Source organism: Balaenoptera musculus, chromosome 20 (assembly GCF_009873245.2).
Source record: "Balaenoptera musculus isolate JJ_BM4_2016_0621 chromosome 20, mBalMus1.pri.v3, whole genome shotgun sequence".
Lineage (NCBI taxonomy): Eukaryota > Metazoa > Chordata > Mammalia > Artiodactyla > Balaenopteridae > Balaenoptera > Balaenoptera musculus.
In genome coordinates, this window is record NC_045804.1 from 6884412 (window position 1) to 6910061 (window position 25650).

General features: G+C 57.4%; 2 protein-coding genes across 3 annotated transcripts; one reads left to right on the forward strand and one right to left on the reverse strand.

Annotated features, from left to right (window-relative positions):
* Nucleotides 1–10104: 10104 nt before the first annotated feature.
* On the reverse strand, nucleotides 10105–16601 carry USH1G (USH1 protein network component sans). 2 transcript variants are annotated; one of them, XM_036837698.1, is made up of 3 exons: nucleotides 16255–16459; nucleotides 12797–14014; nucleotides 10105–11838 (listed from the first exon to the last, which is right to left on the reverse strand). In XM_036837698.1, the coding sequence occupies exons 1-3, from the start codon at nucleotides 16416–16418 to the stop codon at nucleotides 11835–11837; spliced, it is 1386 nt and encodes a 461-aa protein (XP_036693593.1). In that variant the 5' UTR covers nucleotides 16419–16459; the 3' UTR covers nucleotides 10105–11834. The 2 variants fall into 2 exon arrangements, with proteins under 2 accessions (XP_036693593.1, XP_036693594.1); XM_036837699.1 differs by lacking the exon at nucleotides 10105–11838 and having other exon boundaries at nucleotides 12793–14014; nucleotides 16255–16601.
* Nucleotides 16602–17908: 1307 nt separating this feature from the next.
* OTOP2 (otopetrin 2) lies at nucleotides 17909–25270 on the forward strand. The gene is made up of 6 exons (XM_036838361.1): nucleotides 17909–18227; nucleotides 18848–18984; nucleotides 20134–20192; nucleotides 20615–20748; nucleotides 22367–23244; nucleotides 25100–25270. The coding sequence occupies exons 1-6, from the start codon at nucleotides 17909–17911 to the stop codon at nucleotides 25268–25270; spliced, it is 1698 nt and encodes a 565-aa protein (XP_036694256.1).
* The last annotated feature ends 380 nt before the right edge of the window (nucleotides 25271–25650 follow it).

The following is a 25650-nucleotide window of genomic DNA, read 5'->3' on the forward strand; positions in this document are numbered from 1 at the left end:
CTTGCTCCTTACAGTTTACCACTGACTTCCGGGTACTTCTTAGGTTTGGTGTATTCCCCACAACCCTGTGAGGATGACATCATCCCCATGTAATTGATGGGGGCCCAGATCTGCCCACAGTCACCCCACAGTTATTAAATGGCAAAACTAGAACTCAAATCCAGGAAGTCTCCTCTAAATCCAATCATCTTTTGTTTTTATCAGAGATTCTTCCTTCTCAAACATACTAGCATTTTCAGGGAGGGGATACCTACAATTTTTTTTTAATTAATGAATTTTATTTATTTATTTTTGGCTGCATTGGGTCTTTGTTGCTGTGCGCGGGCTTTCTCTAGTTGTGGCGAGCGGGGGCTACTCTTCATTGCGGTGCGCGGGCTTCTCATTGTGGTGGCTTCTCTTGTTGCGGAGCACAGACTCTAGGAGCACGGGCTTCAGTAGTTGCAGTGTGCAGGCTCAGTAGTTGTGGCACACGGGCTTAGTTGCTCCGCGGCATGTGGAATCTTCCCGGACCAAGGCTAGAACCCGTGTTCCCTGCATTGGCAGGCGGATTCTTAACCACTGCGCCAGCAGGGAAGCCCGATACCTACAATTTTTAAAAGCATATTCGATATTAACATGCAACATTGTAATTCTATAAGGGCGGAATCCTTCTGCTTTTATTCTATAGACTGGGGAACTTCCTGGTACCAGGAAGCCCCTCTCCAGGCCTGGGCTGCCCTCTGGACATCTAAGTGGTGCTGGAAGGAGGCAAATGCTGTGTCGTAGAGGTGGACAAGTATTAGAGGAGCTCAGAGGAGCAAAGAACCCCCGTGGACTGGGGCTGACTGGTAGCCTCCTTGGGGAGAAGCAGACTTAATTTAGAACAAAGTTAGAACAAGAGGGTACTTTGGGTGTAGATGGCAGGGGGAGGGGCTGTGGGTTGGGAGATGGGGGGAAAAACAAACATCCGAAAGACTTGAATAGACAGTTCACCAAAGAAAATGTACAAATGGCCAATAAGCACATGAAAAGATGCTCCATGTCATTAGTCTCTAGGGAAATGCAAATTAAAAATCAAAAAACTTGAAGTACTAGTTGACTTACAATATTGTGTTAGTTTCAGGTGTACAACAAAGTGATTCAGTTATATATATATATATATATATATATATATACACATATATACATTTCAGATTATTTTCCATTATAGGTTATTACAAAATACTGAATATAGTTCCCTGTGTTATGGGATTAACAGATACAAATTACTATACATAAAATAGATAGGCAACAAGGATTTACTGTATAACTACAGATAGACTTGGGACTGTAGCCTTCCTATGTGCCCGGGAAGAGCAAGTGGTATTAACAGCCACACAGCCAGTCTTGGTCCCATCGCCAACTGCACTGGGAGCTTCCCAAGGGCACCAACCCTGCACACATCTTCCTTATGTTTCCCTGAACCTCCTCCATAACTTCTAACCTGCCTGCCCCCCAACACACACTCACACACCCATCGGGCCCAGCACAGTGTCTTGTACCAGAGCTCAATATTTACTAGCTGATGGACAGGCTCGTGTGAGTCAAAACAGGCTGCCTGAAGGAGAAGGGGCTGGGGCTTGGTGGAGAGACAGGTCCTTCCTGTTCTTTGGACGGCACTGCTTCCCTGGGGCCTCGCACGGTGAGTGGCACATAGTAGGTGCTCAGTAAACATTTGTTGAATAAATGATTAGATGGTTGCGTGGAAAGATTAGGAAACCTGACTCAAGAGAATGGAAGGAAGAGATAAAAAAGTTTTTTAAAAAGAATGGATGGTAGGGACTTCCCTGGTGATCCAGTGGGTAAGACTCCGTGCTCCCAATGCAGGGGGCCTGGGCTTGATCCCTGGTCGGGGAACTAGATCCCACATGCGTGCCGCAACTAAGAAGTCCTCATGCTGCAACTAAAAAAAAAAAAAGATCCCGTATGCCACAACTAAGACCCAGCACAGCCTAAATAAATACATAAATCTTTTTTAAAAAAAATAGATGGTGGAAAAGACTCCAGTCCAAGCCTGAGACAAGTGAGCCCTCCTCTCTGACCCCAAGAGGCTGGGTGCTCATGGACCTACCCAGGCATCAATAGCATGGGGGCTGTGGTGTTAGATGATGCTGGGTTTGGCCTTGCTGGGACCTCCGGAGTTCCCCACCCCGGGGCAGTGATGAGTCCTCCCTTCTGCGATCCAGATCTCTATTTGCTGGGGTTCATTGGGGTTAATTATTGTTGTGGTTGGTGTAGGGTGGGAGGGAGACCAGCCCTGGCCCCAGGGCCTGGAGGGGGAATCCTGAGAGTCAGGGATGGATTTGGAGACTTGGAGGGTCAGGACTGGGAGGCTGGGGGGCACATGGTGGATTAGAAAGGCACCTCCTGCCAGCAATATAGCCATTTATGTGCTCTAAGTCTAGGTGAATGGGTCTTTAACCCTTTCTTGTCTTCCACCCATGGATGCCACCCCCCAAATCATCAAAGCCCAGGGAGGCCCAGCTCCATGGGGCAAGTGGCATTATTCACAGGGGTGGGGCTGAGTGAGCTAGGGGAGAAGTGGCCTGGCCTCTGGCTCAGATCTTGGTCAGCTGAGGGTGGGACTAGCCCCCCAAGTGCTTCTGGCTCCAGCAGGGCCGGGCCACATGGACGGGGCATCTCAGCAACAGCCTCACCTTCAAGGACCCTCCCCCAGGCTTCCGTAGTTACCTGCGGCCTCTATCTCGCCATTCTGCGGGGACACAGCCAGGTGGGTGATGGCCCAGAGGCAGGTCAGGGAGCGAGAGGGGTGAGGGAAAAGGGCCCGACCTTGAGCTGGCGGGGGTGCTGCTGAGGCTCTGGGGCCATCCGTCTGTCCCCACCTTACAGGAACCGAGGCCCAGGCTTCCTCAGCAACTTAGGTAATAGAAAACCCAAGGCTGGAGCTCAGCCACACAGACTGCCGCCTCATGAAGTTTTCCAAGGGTCATCTGGCCCCTCCCCCTGCATCAGGGCAACACCACAGTCCGGTGTGTGTGAGTGACTCTGGGGTATGCAGCAGCCTGAAGGGGGTGTGGGGTCCTGGTGGGGTGAGTGCCAGGGCTGGAGGGGGGAGTAAGGGCCGAGACTCTTGCACAGTGTGGAGGCAGCTGAGGACAGTGTCTGGAGGGGGTCTCTAGACACAGACACCCCCAGGTTCCCGTCCTTGCTGTGTGACCTTAGGTAAATCACTTGGCTTCTCTGGGCCTCAATTTTCGGAGAGGGTGATTCGGAGTGGATGAAGGTGATACTATGTACTTTACCAGGTAGGTAATAAAAGGGCAAATGCTCAAGGTAGATGCATTAGCACCAAGGTAATGCCATTTCTTGGGCTATTGTAATTATAACATTATTGTTACGTTAGCTATTGTTACGGTTTAAATCTAACATATACTGGTATCAGTAATGATACTCATAAGTGGCTTCCATTTCCAGTGAGAAAAGGGCTTGAACATGCTCACTCCCTCTATTCTCCTCCTTGCCCACATTTTGTGTGTGTGTGTGTGTGTGTGTGTGTGTGTGTGTAGAGGGCTGGGCTTCAGGCGTGTGATGACTCCTCCCACTTCTGCTCTGCAATACTGTGCAGGTGTGATGAGCATGAAAAGGGGCATTTGGGGGACAACCCAGCATGACAGTTCTCTCTGCCACCAGCTCAGGGATGCCCAGGCCTGGCTGGTGCCCACTGAGCCCTCCCCCATCTCCAGATTCCCTTCCACCAGGTCCCCGGGCTGGTCGTCTACCTACTGGGTGTCAAGGCTCCGATAAGTGCTCTATGTAGTTTATCCACACAACTGGCCTATGATGTGGGGTATAATTATCCCCACTTACAGACGAAAAACATTGAGGCTTGGAATAACAAATTGGTCTTCCCAGCAAGTATCAGAGCTGTGAGCCCAATCTGGGTACCGCAACCCAGGGGAAGGGCCCACCAGGCCCCTTGGTACCTTGACTGCCCCAAAAGGTAGATTTGTGTCTACCCCATTCCCTGCCTTCTGGACCACTGGTCCTTCTCCCCCTCCCGCCCACCCCCTCCCCTGGGGCTCTGACCCCAACAAGCCTGTCACCGAGAGGGAGCCTGGAGGGAGCTTTGCGGGAACCCTCAGTTCAAGGTGAGGGATGGGGCCGGGGAGGCGGGCGGCCAGAGCTTCAAACTTCCAGTCTAAAGGAGCTGGGGCCCTAAAAGCAGATAATAGGTGGGAGGAGGAGTCTAAAATAGACTCTAGACAAAGTCATGGAGCCTCTGTGAGTGTGTGCTCACACACTCACATGCACACACACGTGCACACACCTCTCCTCTGGGAATCTTGGAAACCCCGAAGTAAAGATAAATGAGCAAAACTACAGAGACACACAAGCACACTCAGGCTCACAAATACATACAATCTTCAGGGGAAGCTTTGGGTCCACTACACCCACCCCATGCATGCACGGGTCCACATCAGGGTCCTCGCCACGTCACACACACACACACACACACACACACACACACACGCACACACATGGGCACAGGGCAATCCGTGGTACAGCTGAGAGGCTGAGCAGGAGGAGACAACAGGAACGGAGGAAGAAGAGGCAGTGAGGGCCACCTATCCCCCATCCCACCTCCCCAGACCTGGCCAGCTGAGCCCCTGTTCTGACCTGGGGAGCCCCTGAGCCACCCTCGTGCAGAGTGAGCGCTGGGGGAGGCGGCACAGTGAATGGGGGAGGCTGGGGCCGCCACGGAAAGAGCCAGAGTTTGGGGTGTGAATCCCACATCCCTGACACTTCTGCACTCAGAGGCTGGGAGAAATGACTTAACCTGCCTGAGCCCCGGTTTCCTTACCCGTGAGGCAGGGCAGTGGTACCATTCTCATGGGTTTGCTGTGCCCGGTATGTAGAAAGTGCTAAATACGGGTTCTTTTTTTGGGGGCTTTCTCTAGTTGCGGCAAGTGGGGGCCACTCTTCATCATGGTGCGCGGGCCTCTCACTGTCGCGGCCTCTCTTGTTGCGGAGCACAGGCTCCAAACGCGCAGGCTCAGTAATTGTGGCTCACGGGCCTAGTCGCTCCGCGGCATGTGGGATCTTCCCAGACCAGGGCTCGAACCCGTGTCCCCTGCATTGGCAGGCAGATTCTCAACCACTGCGCCACCAGGGAAGCCCCTGGATACGTGTTCTGAGAAGGCAGCTGGCCGCGTGCAGCAGTGCGAATGGCCCAGACTAGCCATCCTGGCTCACGCAGTTCCTAGCAGGTCATTGGCCCCCCTGAACCTCAGTTGCCACATCTAGAAAATGGGGCTTGTAAATAATGCCTTCCTGCCCTTGCCCTGCTCAGATGGCTGTGGTGAGACTTGAAGAGACAGTGCTGTGAGGGGCAGTTTGATTCTGTGGGATAAAGAGAGCCCCCGTGGGGCAGTGAGGTCAGGGGCCAGCCTCCACTGGTAGCTGCTGTTGCCCCGGAGAAAGCCCCCTCCCCTGCCCACCCGTTACCGTTCAGGGTCCAGTGGGGCAACCTCCCAGATGTGTGTACATCCAGAGCAGGGAGAGGGTCCCGCAGCCCTCAGAACACTTGCCCATGCAGACCTTCCCGGGCCTGTGGAATAAAGAAGTCAGAGTAGATGAAGGTAGAAATAGTGCCCGGGGGATTTGCAGCTTTCCAGGGCTCACCACACTGCATGCCCCAAGAGCTTTCTTGAAAGACCAAGCATTTGGGGCTCTGAATGGACTTGCCAGAAGTTTCCCCACCTCGGGCTCCAAATCCCATAGGACTTAGTCATTCAGCGATAGAAACCCAGGGAGGGCTCACTGCCCTCAGCCTTCCTGGAGGAAATGGGGTGATGAGAGGTAGCCAGTCCAGGGTCACACAGACGACGAGTCAGGCCCTGTTTGTGCTCTAACTGGCTATGTGACCTGAGCAACGACTTGGTGTCTTGGAGTCTCGGTTTTCTCCTCTGTCAAATGGGTTTAATAATCCCCTGTCATTATTAAATGAGGCTGTCATGAGGATTCACCGAAATCACAGATATCAAGTGCTGACATACAGCAGGCGCTCAATAAATGCCCTCCATCGTGATGAGACACGGCACAGCGGGAGCCAGCCTGACTCGGCTTGAGACAGCTTGGTTACAAATTCGGGGGTTCCCACAACCCACCACCTCAGCTTCGATAATTTTCTAGAACAGCTCACAGAGCTCAGAAAAGCACTTTACTTACATTTACTGGTTTATTATAAAGGCTATGCGTGAACAGCCAGATGAAGAGATACATAGGGTACAGGAGGGTCCCAAGTTCAGGAGCCTCTGTACCCAACTCCACGTGGAGTCGGCACGTGGATGCGTTCACCAACTCAGAAGAAGCTCTCCGAACCCTGTCGTTCAGGGATTTTTATGGAGGTTTCATCATGATCAATTATTAACTCAACCTCCAGCCCCTCTCCCCTCCCCACAAAGGATGGGGGGTGGCGCTGAAAGTTTCAAGCTTCTAATCGTGGCCTGGTCTTTCTGGTGACCAGCCCCCATCCTGAAGCCGTCAAAGAGCCCACCCAGAGTCACCCCATTAGAACAAAAGATGCTCCTGTCATCCCAGGAAATTCCAAGGGATTTAGGAGCTCTGTGTCAGGAGCCAGGAGCAGAGACCAGTTATCTATTTCTGATTATGTCACAGACACCAAGAGAGACTGAGGCCTGGAGAGATGAGATAATAGAAAGAGGGGGAGAGAGGATGACACCAGGAGTCCCAGCGTCACAGGGAGAAATGGGACCAAGAGACAAGAAGACAAAAAGAAAGCAGGCAGACTCTCTGTTTGGAAGGAAGTACTTCTGCAGGCCTGCTCCCCCATCTCGGCAGGCTTGAGACAGAAAGCTTTTACCCTCCCAAACTGTCCTGCAGTATCCTGTCCGGTGGCCCCATGACCCGACCTGCCCTCTCTCAGCCCAGCTCCCCCCAGGGCAGGTGAGCGCTGTCTCAGACCATGTGCTTGGGCTGCTGAAGCTGCCAGCATGTCCCCACCCCACCTCAGGCTGAGTCTGGCACCTGCTCAGGACCGGGCATGCCCAGGTCAAGGGGACCCAAGATCAAGGACAACCCCCACCAAAGGGTACAGTACAAGTGCATGGGGGCCTACAGCACCGTGGTCAGGTCCGCAGGCTTAGGCCCGCAGGTTTCAGTATCACGGACATTTGTCCTTGAGGCCTAGTTCACCACCTAATAGTTCTGTGACTTTGGGCAAGTCATATCACTGCTCTGACCCTCTGTTTTCCCACCTGTAAAAGGGGATAATAATCATAATATGGTCCTTGTTTTATAGGGTTGTGATTTTATTGTGAGGGGTGAATGTATATAAAGTGCTTAACATAAGCACCTGACACCTTACAAGCTCTCAACAATTGATAGTAAAACCTTGAAAGCTTACCTCTGGGCATAGGGGTGGCAGAAGGGACAAAGGTCAGGGATCCTGAACTTTTCTTAATTCACTGGGACCTTGGGCACATCAGAAAACCTTTCTGATACTCAATATCTTCACCTATGAAGGCTAAAACCCCTCACCTGCCTTGGTGAAGTTCAGACAGTAGCGTGATGTGGGCCCAGGCCAGTGGGTATGCGACTCCCCCGCCATAAAAGACACCCAGCTCCTTGGGCGCCTCAGGAACAGCTCTGGCTTCTCGCTGGGTCCTTCCACTAGATGGGGGCTAGCTATTTCTTAACCGCTGGCTGGATTGTCAACGCCCCCTGCTGGTCAGATGAGGATGCCCGCAGAGCCGTCTCCAGAAGCTAGTGTGATTGGTGGGTGCGGCTGGGGTTCACTCTTATACAGGGGTCAGAAAAGCAGGACTGCTCCCTGGAACTGCCTAGGACTCACCTACTGGGTGGCTGGGACCACAGATGCAAGGAGTGCCCCATGGGCCTGTTTCAGACCACCAATAACTGTGATCATTAGTAACTGATGTGCAGTAAATATCGGGCAGCATGTTAAGTGCTTTCCGCGCATCACCATTTCACCCTCCTAATGACCTATGGGGTTAACGCTTATTGATATATTATAATAAATTGTAATACCTATTTTGCAGATGAGGAAACAGACTCCGAGAGGCTGGGTAACTTGCCTAAGGCAACACAACTAAAAAGGGGCAGAGCCAGTTTTGCTCCCCAGATCAGGCTGTCTCCTGAGTACGGCCACCTCCCGTACAACCCAGGCTTGTCTCAGAGAAGGTGACACAGGCACATGCTGGGAGGACAGGGGTATGGTGCTGTCCAGGACTGGTCTAACTTGGGCACAGGAGGCAGCTGGCACCATGGGAAGCATCACGAGACCTAGTGTCACTTTGCCCACTTGACTGTTCTGTGATCTTTGGCCAGCCCCTTGCCATGCGGCCCCGGTTACTTCATCTGTAAAATGAGAAGTCTGTGGGACTTCCCTGGCAGTCCAGTGGTTAAGACTCCGCGCTTCCACTGCAGGGGCAGGAGTTCGATCCCTGGCCGGGGAACTAAGATCCCGCATGCTGCCCGGAGCAGCCAAAAAAAAAGAGAGAGAGAAGTCCGTGCCACATACCCGGAGGTCCTTCCTGCCTCTGATTCATTCCACCACTCCCACCTCCAACAAATCGGTAATCTCATTTATGATGTAACTTCACAGCAGTCTAACTAATGCTTCTTGACCTGGGGTCCCCGGACCTCTCCGCACTTCAGGAGCTGTCTGGAATTACGAGGAAAGTTGTATATGAGTGTATACGTATTTCAACGTGCATTTTCCCAGGGCAAGTGTCCATATTGGCACCAGATTCTAATCCCCAAAAGCGAAGAATCATTGATTATTCTACCTTTTTAGAATTTCCCTAACCTCCATCTAAATTTTTAGGGGGACGAGTAGAGAAAGCTGAGTCCCTACCGAGTAAAGTTCTTCCCTTCACTGTGTTTAAAGTACCCTCAGGCTTCCTGGAGCCACACCTGCTCCTGCACCCCAGTCTTCTACCCCCCAGCTACGCTGACCCATGGAAGCTCCAGCCCCCACTGCTTCCGGTTAGTCTCTGCCTCCACGCTGAAGCTCCGACCTCCTCTATCTTGTCTTTGCGAGTCCTCACCCCCATGTCCTTCCCTGGACCACCGGCGCCAGGAGGCTGGTCTTTCGTGAGGTAGGTGCAGTGACCAGGACGGCCAGTAGGGGTCGCAGGGCAGAGGAACCACGAGGAGCATCCGAGGGCAGAATCTCGGCCCCCTTGGCAGCCTGGGGGCGAGGAGAGCATGGCAGCAGTCAGGAGGCCTGTGTTCTGGGTCTGGACTTTCCCCTCCATAGGGCTCAGGTTTTCCATCCGTAAAGTGGAGGGAGGTGGCCTAGAATCATGAGATGGTTGCTAGGCGATCTTGCTGCACTAACATCCTGTGGACCTTTCTGATGATGCTGGAGGGAAGAGGCTGTCTTGAAGTGCCCTTGGCAGAAGCACTTGGCCCAGCAGCCTTAGGGAATGAAACAAAATGACTCCAGGGTTCTTTCCCAGACTTGACTAAGAAAACAGAGCCCACTGTCCTGCAGCTTAAGGGGAAGCCTTACCCCTGGGAGAAAGGAGGGCTCTAAATAGGGCTGCCACATGAGCTGCCTGGGGTGATGAGGGAAATGGAGACCCCACTGGAGGCCTCCCAGGGGTGGGTGGGGCCTTGAGATCAGGGCTCATGGGACCTTGGTGATAGGTGACAGACTCCTAGTGTACAGCGTCTGCCCATGTCTGGAGAAGCTCAGGCAGACCTGGTGGGAAGGCAGGAAGTGTTGACCTGCCCTCAGCAGCTGCAGCGGACAGGCCTGGGCCATCCTCCTCACTCAGCTGCTGGGGGGGTCTCCTGTCCCAGTTCTTCTGAACCCTCCCTCTCCCTCAGCTCTAAATTCTGGGTCCAGAGAGAGAGCAAGGTGAAGACTCGGGGATGAGGGAGGGCCCTGCAGAGATGCATGGGGTGGGGGAGGGCCCTACCATCTATCCCAGGACCCCCTCCAAGGAAGAGGGTCAAGTCCTCATAGGCACAAAAAGACCCTCTCCCTCTCCCGCCTCCACCCTCTTGCTTTCTTCACCCTACCCGTCTCCCAACCCCAAATGATTAAAACAAGACACAGGCATGACAAGGATGGAGAACGTTCTCTACAAAAATTATAATGAGCCTGAGGGAGGGGTACTTTGTACAGTGGTGGGAATCGGGGAGCCCGCCCCACCCCAGCACTGAGAGAACAGGGAGGGGGCTGAGGCCGTATACGGACAGGGAACAGGAGAGAAAAGGCAGCACCTGGGGCTCCGGGAAAGTCAAGTCGGCACTTGGGGGTGGCCCCAGGCCCAGAGGACGGGGGGAAGGACTGCGGTGGGCTCAGGGTGGCAGTGGCAGGCGACCAAGCCTTCAGTGTGGGGACAGGGACCACCTCCATCACGCCCCCAGCTCTGAGCAGGTGTGTGCCCAGGGACTCACGCTCAGACACACCAGAGGGAGGCCTGTGGCGTTTGGGGGGGGTTCTCTCTCCCCTGCACCAGCCAAGGGGGGCCCAGGAAGGAGCTGGGGGCTGTGGCAATGCTCCCGGTAGGAGCTGCTTCCCAAGCTGAAGGTCAGGGACGGGGGCACCATTGTTGACAGAGGAGGAAGGGCACATCTGCATGCGGTGTATATGTGCACACCGTGTGGGCTCCTGAGTGACCCTCCCACATCCGTGACCTTGGTCTGAGGACCCTCTGAGGCTGGCCTTTCCCCTGGTCTCACCAGCATCACAGAGCAGGGACCCGTGCAGAACTCCCCCCTACCCGCTACCCACACAGAATCAGGCAGCCACCCAGCTGCTTCCAGACCTTGCCCAGAGCCCTGGGGACCTGGGGGCAATCAGCAGTTTAGACTATCCACATCCTCAGGCTCCCGTGTCCACATGGCAGGACTTGCCCACACGAGGCTGGACACCCAGCCACAACCAGTCTCTGCCTGGTTTGGGCCTGGGAGACTCTGAGCCAGTTGGCAGATGCCTTTCCCCAGCCCAGAGATGCCCGCCGAGCCTCGAGGCCATAATACTGTAGCCAGTCGCTCTAGCACCTTGGATCTATTGCCCTGACCCTCTGGGGTCCCTGGGGTTGGGGGCACCGGGCTGCACAACCAAGGAGAGAGTGAGTGGAGAAGGACAGGGCGGGGAGGGCGGAGTCAGGCTGGGCCCCACCCCGGGGTAGGCTGGAAGGGCACCGGTCACCCCCACCCCAGCCCAGCCTGGCACTCCACCTCCCCAGCATGGCCAGTGGGAGAAGGAGAAGGGGCCCGGCCGTGCTTGGGGCGGGGTGGGGACTAAAGCTGGGGCATTTGGCTGAAGAGTCTAGCTGGGAACCTCCCCTCTGGGGTGCACAGGGGGAGGGGAGGCAGCCCAAACTCTTCCTGCACAAAAATGTAGGAGGGGAGTCTCCAGACTGAGCAGACCACAGGACCCTTAGAGGAGGGGTGGGGACAGACAGCGGCCCCAGGACAAGCCATGCCCACTCGCACCACACGCTCCCATCCAGCTCTGATGGGCTGGTCATCTAGTGGCCCCTGCCCTGGCACTGGGGCTGGCCTTCCACGAATGCACACGTGCTTTAGAGCCACTCAGAGAGAGGTGGCTTAGGGGCCCCAGGACCCCTCAGTATTGATGTTCTGAGTCACTCTCTTGGCCTTCCAAGTGCCTCCAGGCCATACCCTCTGCGGCAGAGTGGGGACAGGCTTTCAAGGGAGATGTCCCGCATGGTCCTTGCTCCCGGGAAGCGGCTGGGGAGCCGCAGGGCTGGCAACTGTGAGGACCTCGCGGTCCCACCGTGGGTTGTGGCAACTTGCAACTCTTTTTGGTATGGGGATAGGAGCCCCTGTTATCTGTGGAGAGAGAGACAGAAATGGACCTCAGATAAGGGCCTTTGGAGACAGCATTTTAAGCCAGGACCAAATATTCTGACCACTTACCCTCTCTAGGCAGACTGATGATCAGGGATGGGGACGCTGGCCCCCAACTCTAAACCAGACTTCCTCCCAAACCCAGCCCTGCCCAGCCATGCAGGGTAAAGGCCATAGATACCAAAAGGGGGCGGCAGTGTTTGCTGGGCTTGTGGGATGCCAGGATGGAGAGTCAGGGCAGGGATGGGCCAACAGCATTGCCAGTTTGACAGCAGCCTTGGGCTCCCCATGATGGCTTTTTGAACATGACAACTCTGCCCTCAAGGCCACTGTTGGCCCTGTTGAGAGCATCTGCTCATGTTTCTGGTTACAAGGTTCAGGGACCAGTAGGTAAAATATCTGCCTTGAGGGCTTGGGCATTTGGTGAGACGACTGGCTGCCACACCCTCCAGCCCACGGGCGTCGCCTTGCCCTCCCTAGGCTCTAGAGCCACACAGACCAGGGATCAGGCCCAGCTCTGCGCTGAGCAGCAGCAGGACCTTGGGTGAGCTACTCTAAGCCTCTGAACCTCCACTTGCTCACCTGTAAGATGGGGATGATATAGCCCCTGCACATGAGAGGACTTGTGCAAGGGCGACTCCAGTACCCAGGAGAAGGGAGGGCTCAAAACGTCCCGGCTGTGATCACTATGACTACTGGGTCTTATCCATACAAAAACACCCATTTTCCTGCATTTTGACTTCTTCAAAATCGAGGTGCATTTGACATCAGCAATGTAAATTGGCAGCTTCTTTTTCCGAATTGGGGGTAAATACGTGGGGCCTCTTGGAACTGACGGCGACCTAATTAGCCCCCACCCGAAAAGGCAGACAGATCCACGCCCACCCCAGGGCCTTACAAGCCCTATCTTCCCATCCCCGCCGAGGCTCTGGGCACTCACAACTCTGTGTCCTCCAGGGCCGGCGGGCGCTCCAGCGCCTGCCTCCGCCTCCGCACGGCCCCCATGATCTTCTTGCGGGGTCCCAGGGGGACGCTGATGCTGCGGAGGTCGAGGTCCGAGCACAGCATGAGCGCCTCGAGGTCGATCTTCTCCTGCCGCAGGATGGAGGTGAAGTCCTCCATGTGCAGGGAGGCCAGGAACGTCTCCAGCGGGCTCGTCTCGGGCTCCAGGTCCTCATCCAGGCCCAAGTCCAGCTCGTCCCAGGGCAGCTCCTCCCCGCAGCTGCGGTCCTGCAGGCTGTTGGCACTGCCCAGGCTGTCGTCGTCGAGGCTGGGGGAGCTCTGAAGCCGACCCCGCGGCGTGCCCGCGCCGTCCAGGGCCGCGTCCTCGCGGCCCAGGCCGTGCAGTCCGCTGCTCAGGTAGTTCCTGCGGAACACCATGGTGCCCAGGCCCGGGCGGGTGAACAGGGAGTCGTGGCCTGAGTCGGTGCTGGCCTCCGAGCGCGCAGGCTCGGCCGCCAGTGTGGCACGGGAGACGCTGTCCTCGTCGGAGAGGAACATGTCCCGGAGCGGGGCGCGGCCCCACTCCTTGGGGTTGGCGTAGGTGCCCTGGCGCACAAACATCACGTCACTGCCCAGCTGCAGGCCCGAGAGCGAGCGCACGCTCTTGCGGCCGTCCTCGGAGATCTTGAAGGTGCCTTCGCCGCCCTGCTTGCGCCGCTCCAGCTTCTTCTGGATCTTGGTCTTGCCCTTGGCGGTGCCGTGCAGCGTGGCCTGCGAGTAGGGCAGGTGGCTGCCGAGCGCCAGATGCTGCAGCCGGCGGCTCAGGGTGCTGGACGTGAGGCTGGAGAAGCTGAGCGCGTCCGAGCGCTCGGCCAGCTCGCGCCGGTAGCGCCGTTCCATGCGCTCGTGGTGCTTGCGCTGCATCTTGGCGCACTCGCGGATGCGCCGCTCCGCCTCGCGGAAGGCCTTGTCCTTCAGCTTGCCCACCAGCTTGGGGTTGAGGCTGCTCTGCTTGGCCGCGATGGAGTCCAGGTAGCGCACGCACTCCAGGTGGCCCTTCATGGCCGCCATGTCCAGCGGCGTGTGGAGGTCGTTATCCAGGCACCAGATGTTGGCCCCGAAGGACACCAGGAAGGAGAGGCAGTGCAGGTGGCCATTGGAAGCTGCCAGGTGCAGGGGCGTGTTGCCCCAGATGTCACACTTGTCCGGGTCACCCCTGCAGGGAGGACACGCGGGGAGGGGTGATGAGCCATCGCAAGCTCAGGCAGGCAGTCGGCAGCGGCTGCCGGTGGCGGGGAGCGCCCAGCCTGGATGAGCTTCCCCACGGGCACACCAGAGGGACTCGACGGCCTGAGATCTCTCCTCCGACTCCGCGAGACACCCAGCCCGGAGCCACCGGACGCAGCTCGAGCGAGCCCAGGGTTAAAGATGGCTCCGGGCTCGCAGTGGGTGGGGCGACAGAGAAGGCGGGGCCGGGGCGGGGCCTTCCCCAAGAGAACTGCGGGTTGGGAATCTCAGGGGATAAATATTTAATGCCCAGAGAGAAAGGAGTGAATTATTCATGGGGCCCGGCGGGGAGCTGGCCCAGAGAGGTGGTGGGCCAGGGCCGAGTCTGGGTCTCTAGGCGGGCACGGCGGCGAGTGTGGCTGCCTGTGCAGGAGTGACCGAAAAAGAGGACGAGAGGGTTGTGTGTGCTGGGCCTGAGCCCTGGGGGTGTGTGTGAGGGTGCGCGCCCGCGTGTCGCCGGGCACGGCCACGTCTGCAGGGAGCAGGGCCAGGCCTGGCAAGGCCGCGTGTGAGAGCAGGTGTCGGGTCTTGGCCTGGGCCAGGAGGGGAACATGGGGGCAGCCAGGACTGGAGGGGAGGGGAAGGGCAGCCTGCAGCCTGAGCCCAGCTGCCCTCCCCTCCCAGGGCGGCCCCATCTTCGGGAGCCCTGTGAGGCGGCTGGCTCGGGCAGGTCCGAGGGACCCACGCAGCCCTCTCCAACACCCTCCGCGCCAGACTGTGCCCCCCTTGGGCACCCTCGCCCTGGCTCCTCCAAGCTTGCCCCTCCCTCAGGGACCTAGCTCAGGCCCTCTGCGCCACTCTAATGAGGAGGCCACCCCGCAGGGCTGAAGGAAGAATCACTTCATTGTCTCAACAGCTCCTGCCCACACTCCCCAGCCCCCCAGCCCCGCATTCCCCTCCCCACTTCCCTTACTGGTCTTCAAGTCCTTCGAGACAGGAGCTACTGGGCATCTGGCCCACACCCCATCAAGCACCAACCCTCACCCTCTGTAGGAGTTGGGGGGTTTGGTGCACCAAGGGGGGCCCCTAGTCCCCTCCTCCCACGAATCTCTCCAAGGGGGGAGCAGGATGGCAGATCACTGTGTGCCCTCTTCGCGTGGACAGGGGCCAGTCTCGGCATCTTGGAACATGGTTCAGCTGCCTGATCTGAGGGGCTGCTTCCACCTGTTGCTGGGCCCGGGGAGCAGCTGTGGAGGGAGGGCAAAGGGGGGTTCCCCACCTACCCCATGCTCAAACCACAGGCCAGCTCCTGGCACCAGGCCAGCTGGGCCCCTTTCCCTCCACCATGATTTCCCAGGGCCTGAGATGTTCACGTTAACCCTCCTGGGGCATCTCGTACATCCCTTTTCCTTGTCCAGGCCGCCCTGGTCCCCAGGTCAACCTGACTTCTCTTTATTAAACCGCTGGGGCTGGCAAGCTGTCCACAGGGTCATTCAGCCGTAGGGAGCCCATGTCAGTGGCCCTGGACGCCACGTTCCTCAGCTGCTACTTTCGAACCCCTTCCTTGGCACCTGGATTCAATGCCCACTCCTCCCCCCAGACAACTCCAAAGGGAGGTTGATGGAGCCCGTGGTGGGGGAGGGGCACAGAGGGAGTTAATGGGGTGGCTGAACCGAGTGACACTTGGTACTGTGGACAGTGCCCACAGGAATCCCAGGAATGAGCGGGGAGAGAGCTGTGTGAAATCCAGTGTGTGGGGAGGTGTGGGCACCGGCTGGACCCCTTGGACCACAGGCTGGGGGTGGGCAGTGAAGAGCTTCTCCTTTCCCAGCCCCCCTTCCGGCCCCTCTGAGGCGTCTGCTCTTTCTCTCCCAGTCTCACTATGCCCTTCACTCTTGCTTCCTGGTGCTACCCACCCAGGAGATCCCTCCCACCTTCTCCTCACTCTGAAGCCCCTCCCACAATCATGGACCCCCATGTCCCAGTCCCTCTCCTCCTAGCCCCACAACCAGGTCACAAATGTCACAGGCCTCAGTTTGTTTCCTCCTCCCACGACTGCCAATCTCCAAGGTTCCATCTTAGGGTCTGTCCTAGGGAAGAGGGTGGCTCAGCGGAGGGGGGGTGGGGAGATGCCGTGGAGTTGGGGGGTGGCGTCTCAGGGGCCTAGAGCGGCCCTGAGACTCTCAGTCCTCCCCGGCGGGGCCTGGGTGGGGACAGGGGGGTACTCACCCTCGACTCACGATGAGGCGCAGTGACTCCAGGTTGCCGTGGTAAGCAGCCCAGAGGGTGGGGGTCATGCCATCCTCGTCGGGGGCGTTCAGCTCCTTCCTGGTGGCCTCCTTGAGGAGTTCCAGGTAGCCGTCCCGAGCCGCCCGGTGGTACTGGTCGTTCATGGCGCCTGACTTGGACGGGGCGGGCAGGGGACCCGGGGAAATGCCCCCCGCGGGGGAGGGCGGCGGGGTTAGAGCTGAGGCATGGGGTTGGGGGAGGGGGCCGGGCAGGGGCCGGGGCCGCCAGCCCCCGCCGCCGCAGACAGAGGATGCGGAGCGCGAGAGCCGCCGCTACTCGGACATCTGAGCCGCTCAGCCGGCGGGGAAGGTGGGGGGAGGATCTCCCGCTGCCCAGAGGGCCGCCCCGGGCTGCCCCTGGGTCCTAAACTCCCTGCTCCCGAGCACACCGGGCCCGGCCTCTCTCCAAAAGTGCCCACCCCGGCGTCCCGCCCCGTGAGGCCCAGTCTGGGGACAGTCCGAGGTCTGTCTTCACTAGAGCCTCGGCGCTGCGGCCCCCGATGTCTCTAAGCGTCAAGGGAACGGGCCAAGGGCTGCGGAGGGTTGTCTGAGGGCAGTCCTGACCCCTTGGACAATGGGCCTAAGAGGGTTATGAGGACCGACCGCCAGACCGTCAGCGATCGGGACACGGCTGTCCCGGCTGCCACAGTCTCGCGCGAGGCGGGCCAGCCGCGCTCCAGCAGGAGGCGCTAGAAGACTGGCCGAGAACTTCGTACGCAAGTCCGACTCGGCAGCATCCAGCGCAGCAGGAACCAGGGGAAGGGATAGCGGAAGAGGGAACTTCGATCACTGTGAGGGTGTCGGGGAAGGGGCATTAGGGTCCCGATCTTGGGGCAGCAAGAGAGGAGCACAAAGGTCCAGGGCCGCGGGGGCTGGGAGGGCGTCGGGGTGCCTGCGGGCCCTTGGGGGGGCGTCTGTTGAGCGTCAGCTCTCAGGGCTCTGGGCATCAGGAGAGCGGGGCGCCAGGGCGCGCTGGGCGCCGGGGGCGGGGTGCCCGCTGGGTGCCGCAGTGCCGGGCCGCGCCCGAGGCTGGCTGCGCGGAGGTGACAGGGCGGCGGGGGAGGGGGCGCCTCTTAATGGGTAAATATAAATCTCACCTTGTCTGCCTCCGCACGCTCTTCCCTAAATTCAGCCCGGGAAAAAGATGGATCATGTGAGTGAGACTGAGAGGTTTATGGAGCTGAGCTCCCGCGGCTGTAAATCACCCTGCCCTCCCCGGTATAAAGCGCCCGTCCATCCCGGCGTTAGACAGAGGACGCACTCGCCGCCCCCTGACCCCCAGCTCAGCGCGGGCTCCCGGCCCAGCCAGGTGGGTGCCCCTGGCTAGCCGGCCGACGGATTTGGGGAGTGGGAACCTTGGACGGGGTCCGACGGGGCTGCAGCCGCTTCTCTTTTCCTCCCGTCGAGAGCGAGACCGGCACAGTGGGCTTTTCTCTTCCCCTTCCCAGCGCTTCCTTCACCACCCGCAGCCCCCGCCCCTCGGGTCCCCAAATCTAGGGATAAGATGGAGGAAGGAGAGCCCTCGAGGCTGACCTGGGGTCCTGTCCGCTCCTCCCCGACAGTGACCCCTCCAACCTCCTCCAGTCGCCTCTGCCATGTCCGAGGAGCCGCCCACGGGCCCCAAGGAGAGCCCGCCGGCACCGCGGGCAGCCCGCCGCGAGGTGTGGAAGAAGGGCGGCCGCCTGCTGTCCGCGCTGCTGGCCGCGAACGTGCTGCTTCTCGCCGGCACGCTCATCAGCGGCGGCGCCTTCAGCAAGGTGGCGGTGTACGACACCGACGTGTTCGCCCTGCTCACCACCATGATGCTGCTGGCTGTGCTCTGGATCCTCTTCTACCTCCTTTGCACCGTGCGCTGCCCCGACACCGACGCCGTCCCCCACCGGGACGCGCACGCGGGCCCCATCTGGCTCCGAGGTGCCAGGGGAGGTGCGGGCGGAGGTGGGGCGGCCCAGGCGGGGAGCTGGAGGCTGGGGCTCCCGCAGGAATTGCTGGGTGCCCTTCGAGGTAGACCGGTGAGAAGTCCCCACCCCCCAAGGCTGGATGTGTCTGAGAGTGAGGTGGGCTGTGACTGAGGGAGAAGAGGAAGGGAAAGAGTCCTGGAAGAGGGATGAAGAGAGGGATGGAATGGAACTTCTCTGCCCTTTCTAAAGATTGAAAGAGGATGGCCATGGGAGGGACTGATGGAGAGCAGAAAACAGATGACAGCTGCAGTTGAAAGAGGCTCTCTAGGGCCCTTCCCTTTATCTATGCAGCCCCAAAGGGATGGGGGCTCAATAGGACATCCATCCATCCACCCACTCAATCACACACTCATCCTTCCATCCACCCATTCACCATCCACCTGTCCTTCCATCCATCCTTCCATCCACCCATTCATCACCCACCTATCCTTCCATCCATCCTTCCATCCATCTTCTCACTTACCCCATTCATCCATCCATCCACCCAATCATCCAACTCTTTGGCCATCCATCCTCAAATCTGTAATCGTTTTCTCCTGCCTCTCTGATCCACCCCCCACCCCTCATTCCCAGGTGGGCTGGTGCTGTTTGGGATCTGCACTCTCGTCATGGATGTCTTCAAGACCGGCTACTACTCCAGTTCCTTTGAGTGCCAGTCAGCCATCAGAATCCTGTACCCTCTGACCCAGGCCGTGTTTGTCATTGTCCAGGTGGGTGGGAGGAGTGTCCGTGAGTGTGGTGGAAAAGAGCCAACACGGGGCTTGGAGTCAGGCGATCCGAGCTCCACTCCACGTCTACGCTGAGCAATCGATTAGTGTGGGGATAGGACTGTAGTGCAGATCACATGAGTCCATAAATCTGGAAGCACTTGGTAATGAAGTAATATCCAAATGTGAGTGCCTACTTAGGGGCCCTGCGATTTCATTTCAGCTTAAGCAGTGCCAGTAGTTAACACCTAGGAGGTGTCAGTTGTGGCAGCTGCTCTGTCTCCTGGAACCTGACCTGCCCTCCTTGGGTGCCCATAGAGGGCATCAGTCTCAGCTCAGGGTCCTGCTGTGGGCATGGCCAGTTTGGTCCCAGCCATGTTCCCTATATTCTGTATTTTTTCAGGAAATAGGGTATCCTGTATATGGGATTTTTCAAACAAGTTCACGTTTTTATTTGTTGCATGAATAACACTTGGAAAGATCTTCTGATTGAGCTGAGGCAGGACTGGTCTTACGTGGGACCCGAACCCTCCCCAGCCCAGAATGACCACGTGTATGGTTCCCTCTCTTGAAACATCACCCCTACTGCCCAGGTTTCCACAATTTAACACATTTATGACTTTGGCATTTATATAGTTTTAATTTTACATTTTATGACTTTAAAGAATACTCAGGCAAAATGGAAATACAGACACCCCAACATCAATAAACACCACAGCAAGGATTTGTGGGCAGCCAGGTGAGAGGGAGGACTTGCAGGGCAACAAAGGATGAGGGTGAGGCAGGGATACTGCCAGAGAGAGCTGAGAAGCCCCTTAGATTCTTTCTGAGGCTGGCCTCGCTCCCAGGAATAAATAACTAGGCAGTCAAAACTCCACCCAACAAAGAAACAGAAAACAAACACCAAGCCCAGAGAGTTTACAGGTGGCATTTTGCAAACTTTTAAAGAACAGAGAACTATTTTGTACAAATCGCTCCAGAGAATAGAAAGAGAGAAAAGCTCACGTCTCACTTTGTAAAGCTGAAATAAACTCGATCACGTAGTAGGAGGGCTCTTGAGGTGGTAAGAACATAATGCTGGGCATGGACCCGGGTGCTCCGGCTTGAGCCCGTCTGCAGAGTAGATGACCCCACCACTCTCTCTCAACACAGACTTACTTTCTCTGCGTCTCCGCTAAAGACTGTGTTCACACCCACCTGGACCTGACTCGGTGAGTGCCTGCTCCATGTCCGTGGCTCAACGTCCGTGCCCAGGGGCTGGGCTCACCTGGCATGAGATGAGCGCTTCCCAACCTGGGGCATGGGTCCTCTTTCTGCCCCCAGGTGGGGTTTCAGCCAAGGCCCCCTGGCTTTGTCGGCCTGATTTCCACCACCCTCTGCTGGGGGTATGGGGGATGTGCTTGGTGAGATGGCGTGCTGAACCCCATGACACCCCCAGCCCTCTTTTGGGAGGCGTCTCAGCCAGGCTAAGTGTTCCTTCCAAACTCAGCTTCCCTGTTCACACAGGGGTCTGCCTGCTTTCTCGCTTCTCAGCACCATCTCCCAGGAGAGCATCCCCAGCTCTCCACCATGCTGGGGACCCAACATGAGCCAAAGACTCTCACTGGCCTCTTTGCTCTCCCTCCCCAAACAGATGTGGTCTCATGTTCACACTCACCACCAACCTGGCCATCTGGATGGCAGCCGTGGTGGACGAATCGGTGCACCAGGCCCATTCCCTCAGCAGCTCTCACGGCAACACCAGCCATACCCGCCGCGTTCTGGACGGTGAGTGCTCACTTCGGACTAACCCTGGTCCCGTGGCAGCCAGGCCTCGGGCTGGGTGCTTTGTGGGCTTGTAGAGGGCACGGAGGCAAAGGTGGAGGCCAGGGACCTCCTCCTGCTCCAGGCTATGCCTCTGGAGAAGTTTAGATGTGGGTGGCCCAGGAGGAAGAGTGTAGGGGAGCATTTTTTCATCCTGGACAGTACAGCCTTGGTTCCACTGTCCAGGTCTCCATCCCACCAAAGAAGGGATTCATGCTCCAGGAAGAAAGGGCAAGAGTGATCAAGGTAGAAAGAGGGGAAGGGAGGCAGGGTGGCTCAGTGGTGGAAGCGTGGGATCAGAAGGGAGTGCCTGATGTGGAGAAGGTAGAAGTAATAATCGTGATAACGACGGTGACAATTCACTGAGCTCTATATGTCAGGCACTGTGCCAAGTGTCTTAAGCACCATCTTACTTAACCCTTGCAACCTCCCTATGAGATGGGTACTATTAGTATTCCCATGTTATGGATGCAGAAACTAAGGCACAGAGAGGTTAAGTAGCTTACCTGAGGGCACAGAGCTTGAAATTGGAGAACTAGGGTTGAGATCCATCTTTGCTTTGAACCAATATGCTATGCTGAAGAAGAATGAGCCCACAGTCCCCCTGGTCCTGGTGCTCTGGACTTCTCTAGCCCCCTCTCCCCCCTGCCACCAGCCAGGATCAGACTAGATGACCAAGTCCACCTGGACCTTGCCTGAATACACACGCACACCCAGTGTGGGAGGGTCCAGGAATGGAAAGCATGGATCCAGGCCTACAGGAGATCCCAGCCCAGCAGGACTGAAAAGGGCCATTCTTCACATACAGAGGGTTCCTGAGGATGGTTAAACCCAGCCCAGGGAGGTGGGCGTGCTAGGGCTGCACGACCCTACGTGCAGAGAGGTACCTGCCTCAGGCGTGAGAGTCACGTCATTTGTGTCAGCTCTGCTATCACAAGCCACTTTCTCTGAGTGAGGCTCAGTTCCTTCTTCTGCAAAACCAGCTGAGATAGTTCTGGGGATCAAAAGAGCTGTCTGCCAAGGCCCGAGGAATCTTACAGAGCAGAGCACACTCTGGATGCAGGATGAGATTCCTATCAGTATGGTACAAACCGAAGTGACAGGAGGTCACGGTTGAGATCTGGGCACAGCAGCTGCTTTCTGGCTGAAGCAGATGTTGGGGAGAGCTGAGAGGCAGCTTGAATTTTAAGGGTTGCCAAGCAGGCCACCTTCTATTAGGACCAGAGCCTTGCCTATCTTGGGCAGCCAGGGGTCATTACTGGTGGGGAAGGGTTGGGAGTGTTTTTCTGCAGGAATGGGACAGGATGAAGCGGGCAACTCCGTAGTTCAGATTTTATTTTTCTTAATCGAGCCCTGGCTAGGGTTTACTGGTGTGTCCCACAGTTTCTGGCACATAGTAGGTGCTCAATAAATATCCGTGGCATGAACGAATGTGCCAGGCCCTGTGTAGGCATTTGGAATACGGTGGTGACGGATAGCAGCCCTGCCCTTCCAAAGGTCACAGTCGAGGGGTGAGGTTCTTCAGTTGGGGGCCTCCAGGAAGGTGGGAGGGCGGTGCAGCTCCGCGTCCCCCTCTCCACAGTGGAGCGTGCGGACAGCCCAGTCGGAGAAGTCTGCTCCTGCGACACGGCCGTCTGCCAGATCTTCCAGCAGGGCTACTTCTACCTGTACCCCTTCAACATCGAGTACAGCCTCTTTGCTTCCACCATGCTCTACGTCATGTGGAAGAACGTGGGCAGGCTGCTGGCCTCCTCTGCCCATGGCCACAGCCACACCCCGTCCCTGCTCAGCCTCTTCCGGGAGACCTTTTTTGCTGGCCCGATCCTGGGCCTGATGCTCTTTGTGGTGGGGCTGGCCGTCTTCATCATCTACGAGGTCCAAGTGAGTGGGGAGAGGGGCCGCGCCCAGCAGGCCCTGGTCATCTACTACAGCTTCAACATCGTCTGTCTGGGGCTCATGACCTTGGTCAGCCTGAGTGGCTCAGTCATCTACCGTTTTGACCGCCGGGCCATGGACCACCATAAGAACCCCACGCGCAGCCTGGACGTGGCTCTGCTGGTGGGTGCCGCCCTGGGCCAGTACGCCATCTCCTACTACTCTATCGTGGCTGCAGTGGCGGGCACACCCAGGGAGCTGCTGGCGGGGCTCAGCCTGGCCCACGCTCTGCTCGTGATCACCCAGCACACCTTCCAGAACATTTTCATCGTTGAGAGCCTCCACCGGACTCCCCCTGGGGCTGAGCCTCATGGTACTCCCCCCAAGGAGCCCTGCCACGGCCTCACCTTTGCCAGCCCGGACACCCTCCACACCTTGCCTGCCTGCCCACCCGCCCCCAGGCTGGTTGGCCCCAGCCCAGCAGGACCTCAGGGAGCAGTGAGCGTCATCTCGGCCCCCAGGGGCCACTGGAGATGCCGGTGCTTGAAGGACATTTCTCTGTTTCTCCTGCTCTGCAACATCATCGTGAGTAACTGGGCAGACACGGGGGTGGGCTGGGGGGAAGAGAAGGCCAAGGAAAGATGCTCTTTCAGGTTTGTTCACTTGGCCCTCTCTGTCTTGCCCCCCAGCCCACTCGAGCATTGTCTGGCTCTCTAGGAAAGGAGCAGGTTCAGGGAGAGTCAGGTGCAGCCCCGGGGGCGAACAGCATCTCAGGGAGCACAGGGAGAATGAGATCCCGGCATTCTGGCATCTAGGCAGAGCTGGAGGGGTCTTAGGGAATGCTGACGTGCGGGCTGGGAGGAGGTGAGACGGAGCTGAGTGGGGGCCCTTGCTCCTGGGTGGGAGGTGTGACTCTTCCCGGGACCTTGTGACCAGCCTGCTTCTTAGAATAATCGGAGCAGCGACAGGAAGTGGCAGAGACCAGCATAAGCGTGAGGGGTCTGTCAGCAGAGTGCAGTGGCGGGCTGGCCGGGAGGGAGGCATCCACAACAGTCGCCCCCTCCCCGGCGACTCAGCAAAGCCCCTTTCCAAGAGAAACTCCTCTGTATAGCAGCAGACTTCACCCAATACAAATATACACCCTGTACGAGAACACTCTTTGTGAAGGTGCATCCCAACAGAGAAATACTCCTAGCGTAGCTCCAACCTAATAGAGAAAGGCCCCAGTGTAGATATAATCCCCAGTAGGGAAATCTCTAACAGAGAAACATGGAGCCCTGTGAGTATATCCCAAAGAGAGAGCACACCTCAGTGAAGTTTTGCTCAATGTAAAGACAGTCCTTTTAGCTATAACCTCTGATAGAAAAATACCCCTAATATAGAAAACAGCCTTAATGTGGGCATATCCCAATATAGAACACATCTCCAGAGGGATTCCACCCCCGTGGGGTCTACATGAAATACACGCCCTAATTGAGGTGCATCCTTGGTGAAGTCCCCACTGCCAATATTGCCCCTCCTACAGGTAACTTATTTAAAAAAAAAGAGTCGTCACCCATCTCTGACCTACCAGTAGAAGCAATAAAGCTCAAATCCTCCTCCTGTCTTGGGCCACTTTTGGTGCGGCCCCCAGCCTCGGCACCCCCTCACCTTCTCCCAAGGCCGAGCCTACAGGCCGGGAGTCACCTGGGAGGCCGCTTTTGCTCCAGGTGTCTGAGCCTGCATCAACTCTGAGGGCATCATCTCCAACTCCTTCATTTTATAGGACAGAAGCAGGCTCAGATTTGGGCTGTGCTGTGCCCAAGGATGTGATACATTTGCGGTGGGGGGAGGGGCGTTAGCCTAGAAGCCTTTATTCTTTGCCTCACACCCCATATGTGAACTATCTGAGCTCATAGCCAGGGATGAAGCAGGATTTCAGCTTCAACCTCCTCCCAGACCCGGGAAGGGGGTGGGGTGCAGGGCCAGAGCTGGAGAGCAGACCTCATAGAGGGCCGGGCTGGGGGAGCCTTCTGGCAGGATCCAGAACCCCTGCCCTGGGCCTGTGTGATTCTACCATCACCACCCTGCACACATCTCTCCAGGAGAGAGCTACTGATTTAGCCATTTATTCCAAATTCTCACAGCATCTATTGAGACTTCTTCTCCCCTTCCCCAGTCCCACAGGTGGGCCATATTGAGGGTGGGAGATGTGATCACAGGCGGAGCCCTAGGCTGGTGGGTAGGCAAGTTCAGTTGGGCACATTTATTGAGCTCCTTAGTGAGTGCCAGGCCCTGCCCAAGATGCTCGAGGTCCCCACTCAGCAACACCCAGCCCTCGCTGTCCACAAAACCAGAGGGCTGGGACCCCCATCCTGCCCCCACCCCACCCAGCAAAGCCCACGGAACGACCCACTGGCACGAGTCCGGGCCAGGTCCTGACACCCCTTTGTCCCCACAGCTGTGGATCATGCCCGCCTTCGGGGCCCGCCCTCACTTCAGCAACACCGTGGAGGTGGACTTCTATGGCTATTCCCTCTGGGCAGCCATCGTCAACATCTGCCTGCCCTTCGGCATCTTCTACCGCATGCATGCTGTCTCCAGCCTGCTGGAGGTCTACATACTGTCCTGAAGCCCCACTAGAGACATGGGGAGGAGGGGCTCAGCTCATGCACCCACCCAGAGACCCCCGGGGAATGAACCCCAGGCTGGCAGTCACTATGCCACGTTAACTACCCATTCCCCCGCCGGCCCCAGAGTGGAATTTTCACAAAAGTTATTTTTCCAGGATAGTTTTTAAATCACAATCAGGACATGCATATCCCTGGGGCATGGGGCAAGCGGGGGAGGAGGACCTCTCCCTGCACCCTTTCTAGGATCAGGCAAGATCTGGAAGTGTCCTAGACTCTAGCTCCACCCCTACCCCAGCCCCGTGTCCTGGCCAGTGCTGCCGCCTGGAGCTGGAAACCAATAAACCTGATGTTCTCCCTGCCCCACCCTGTGACCACTTCG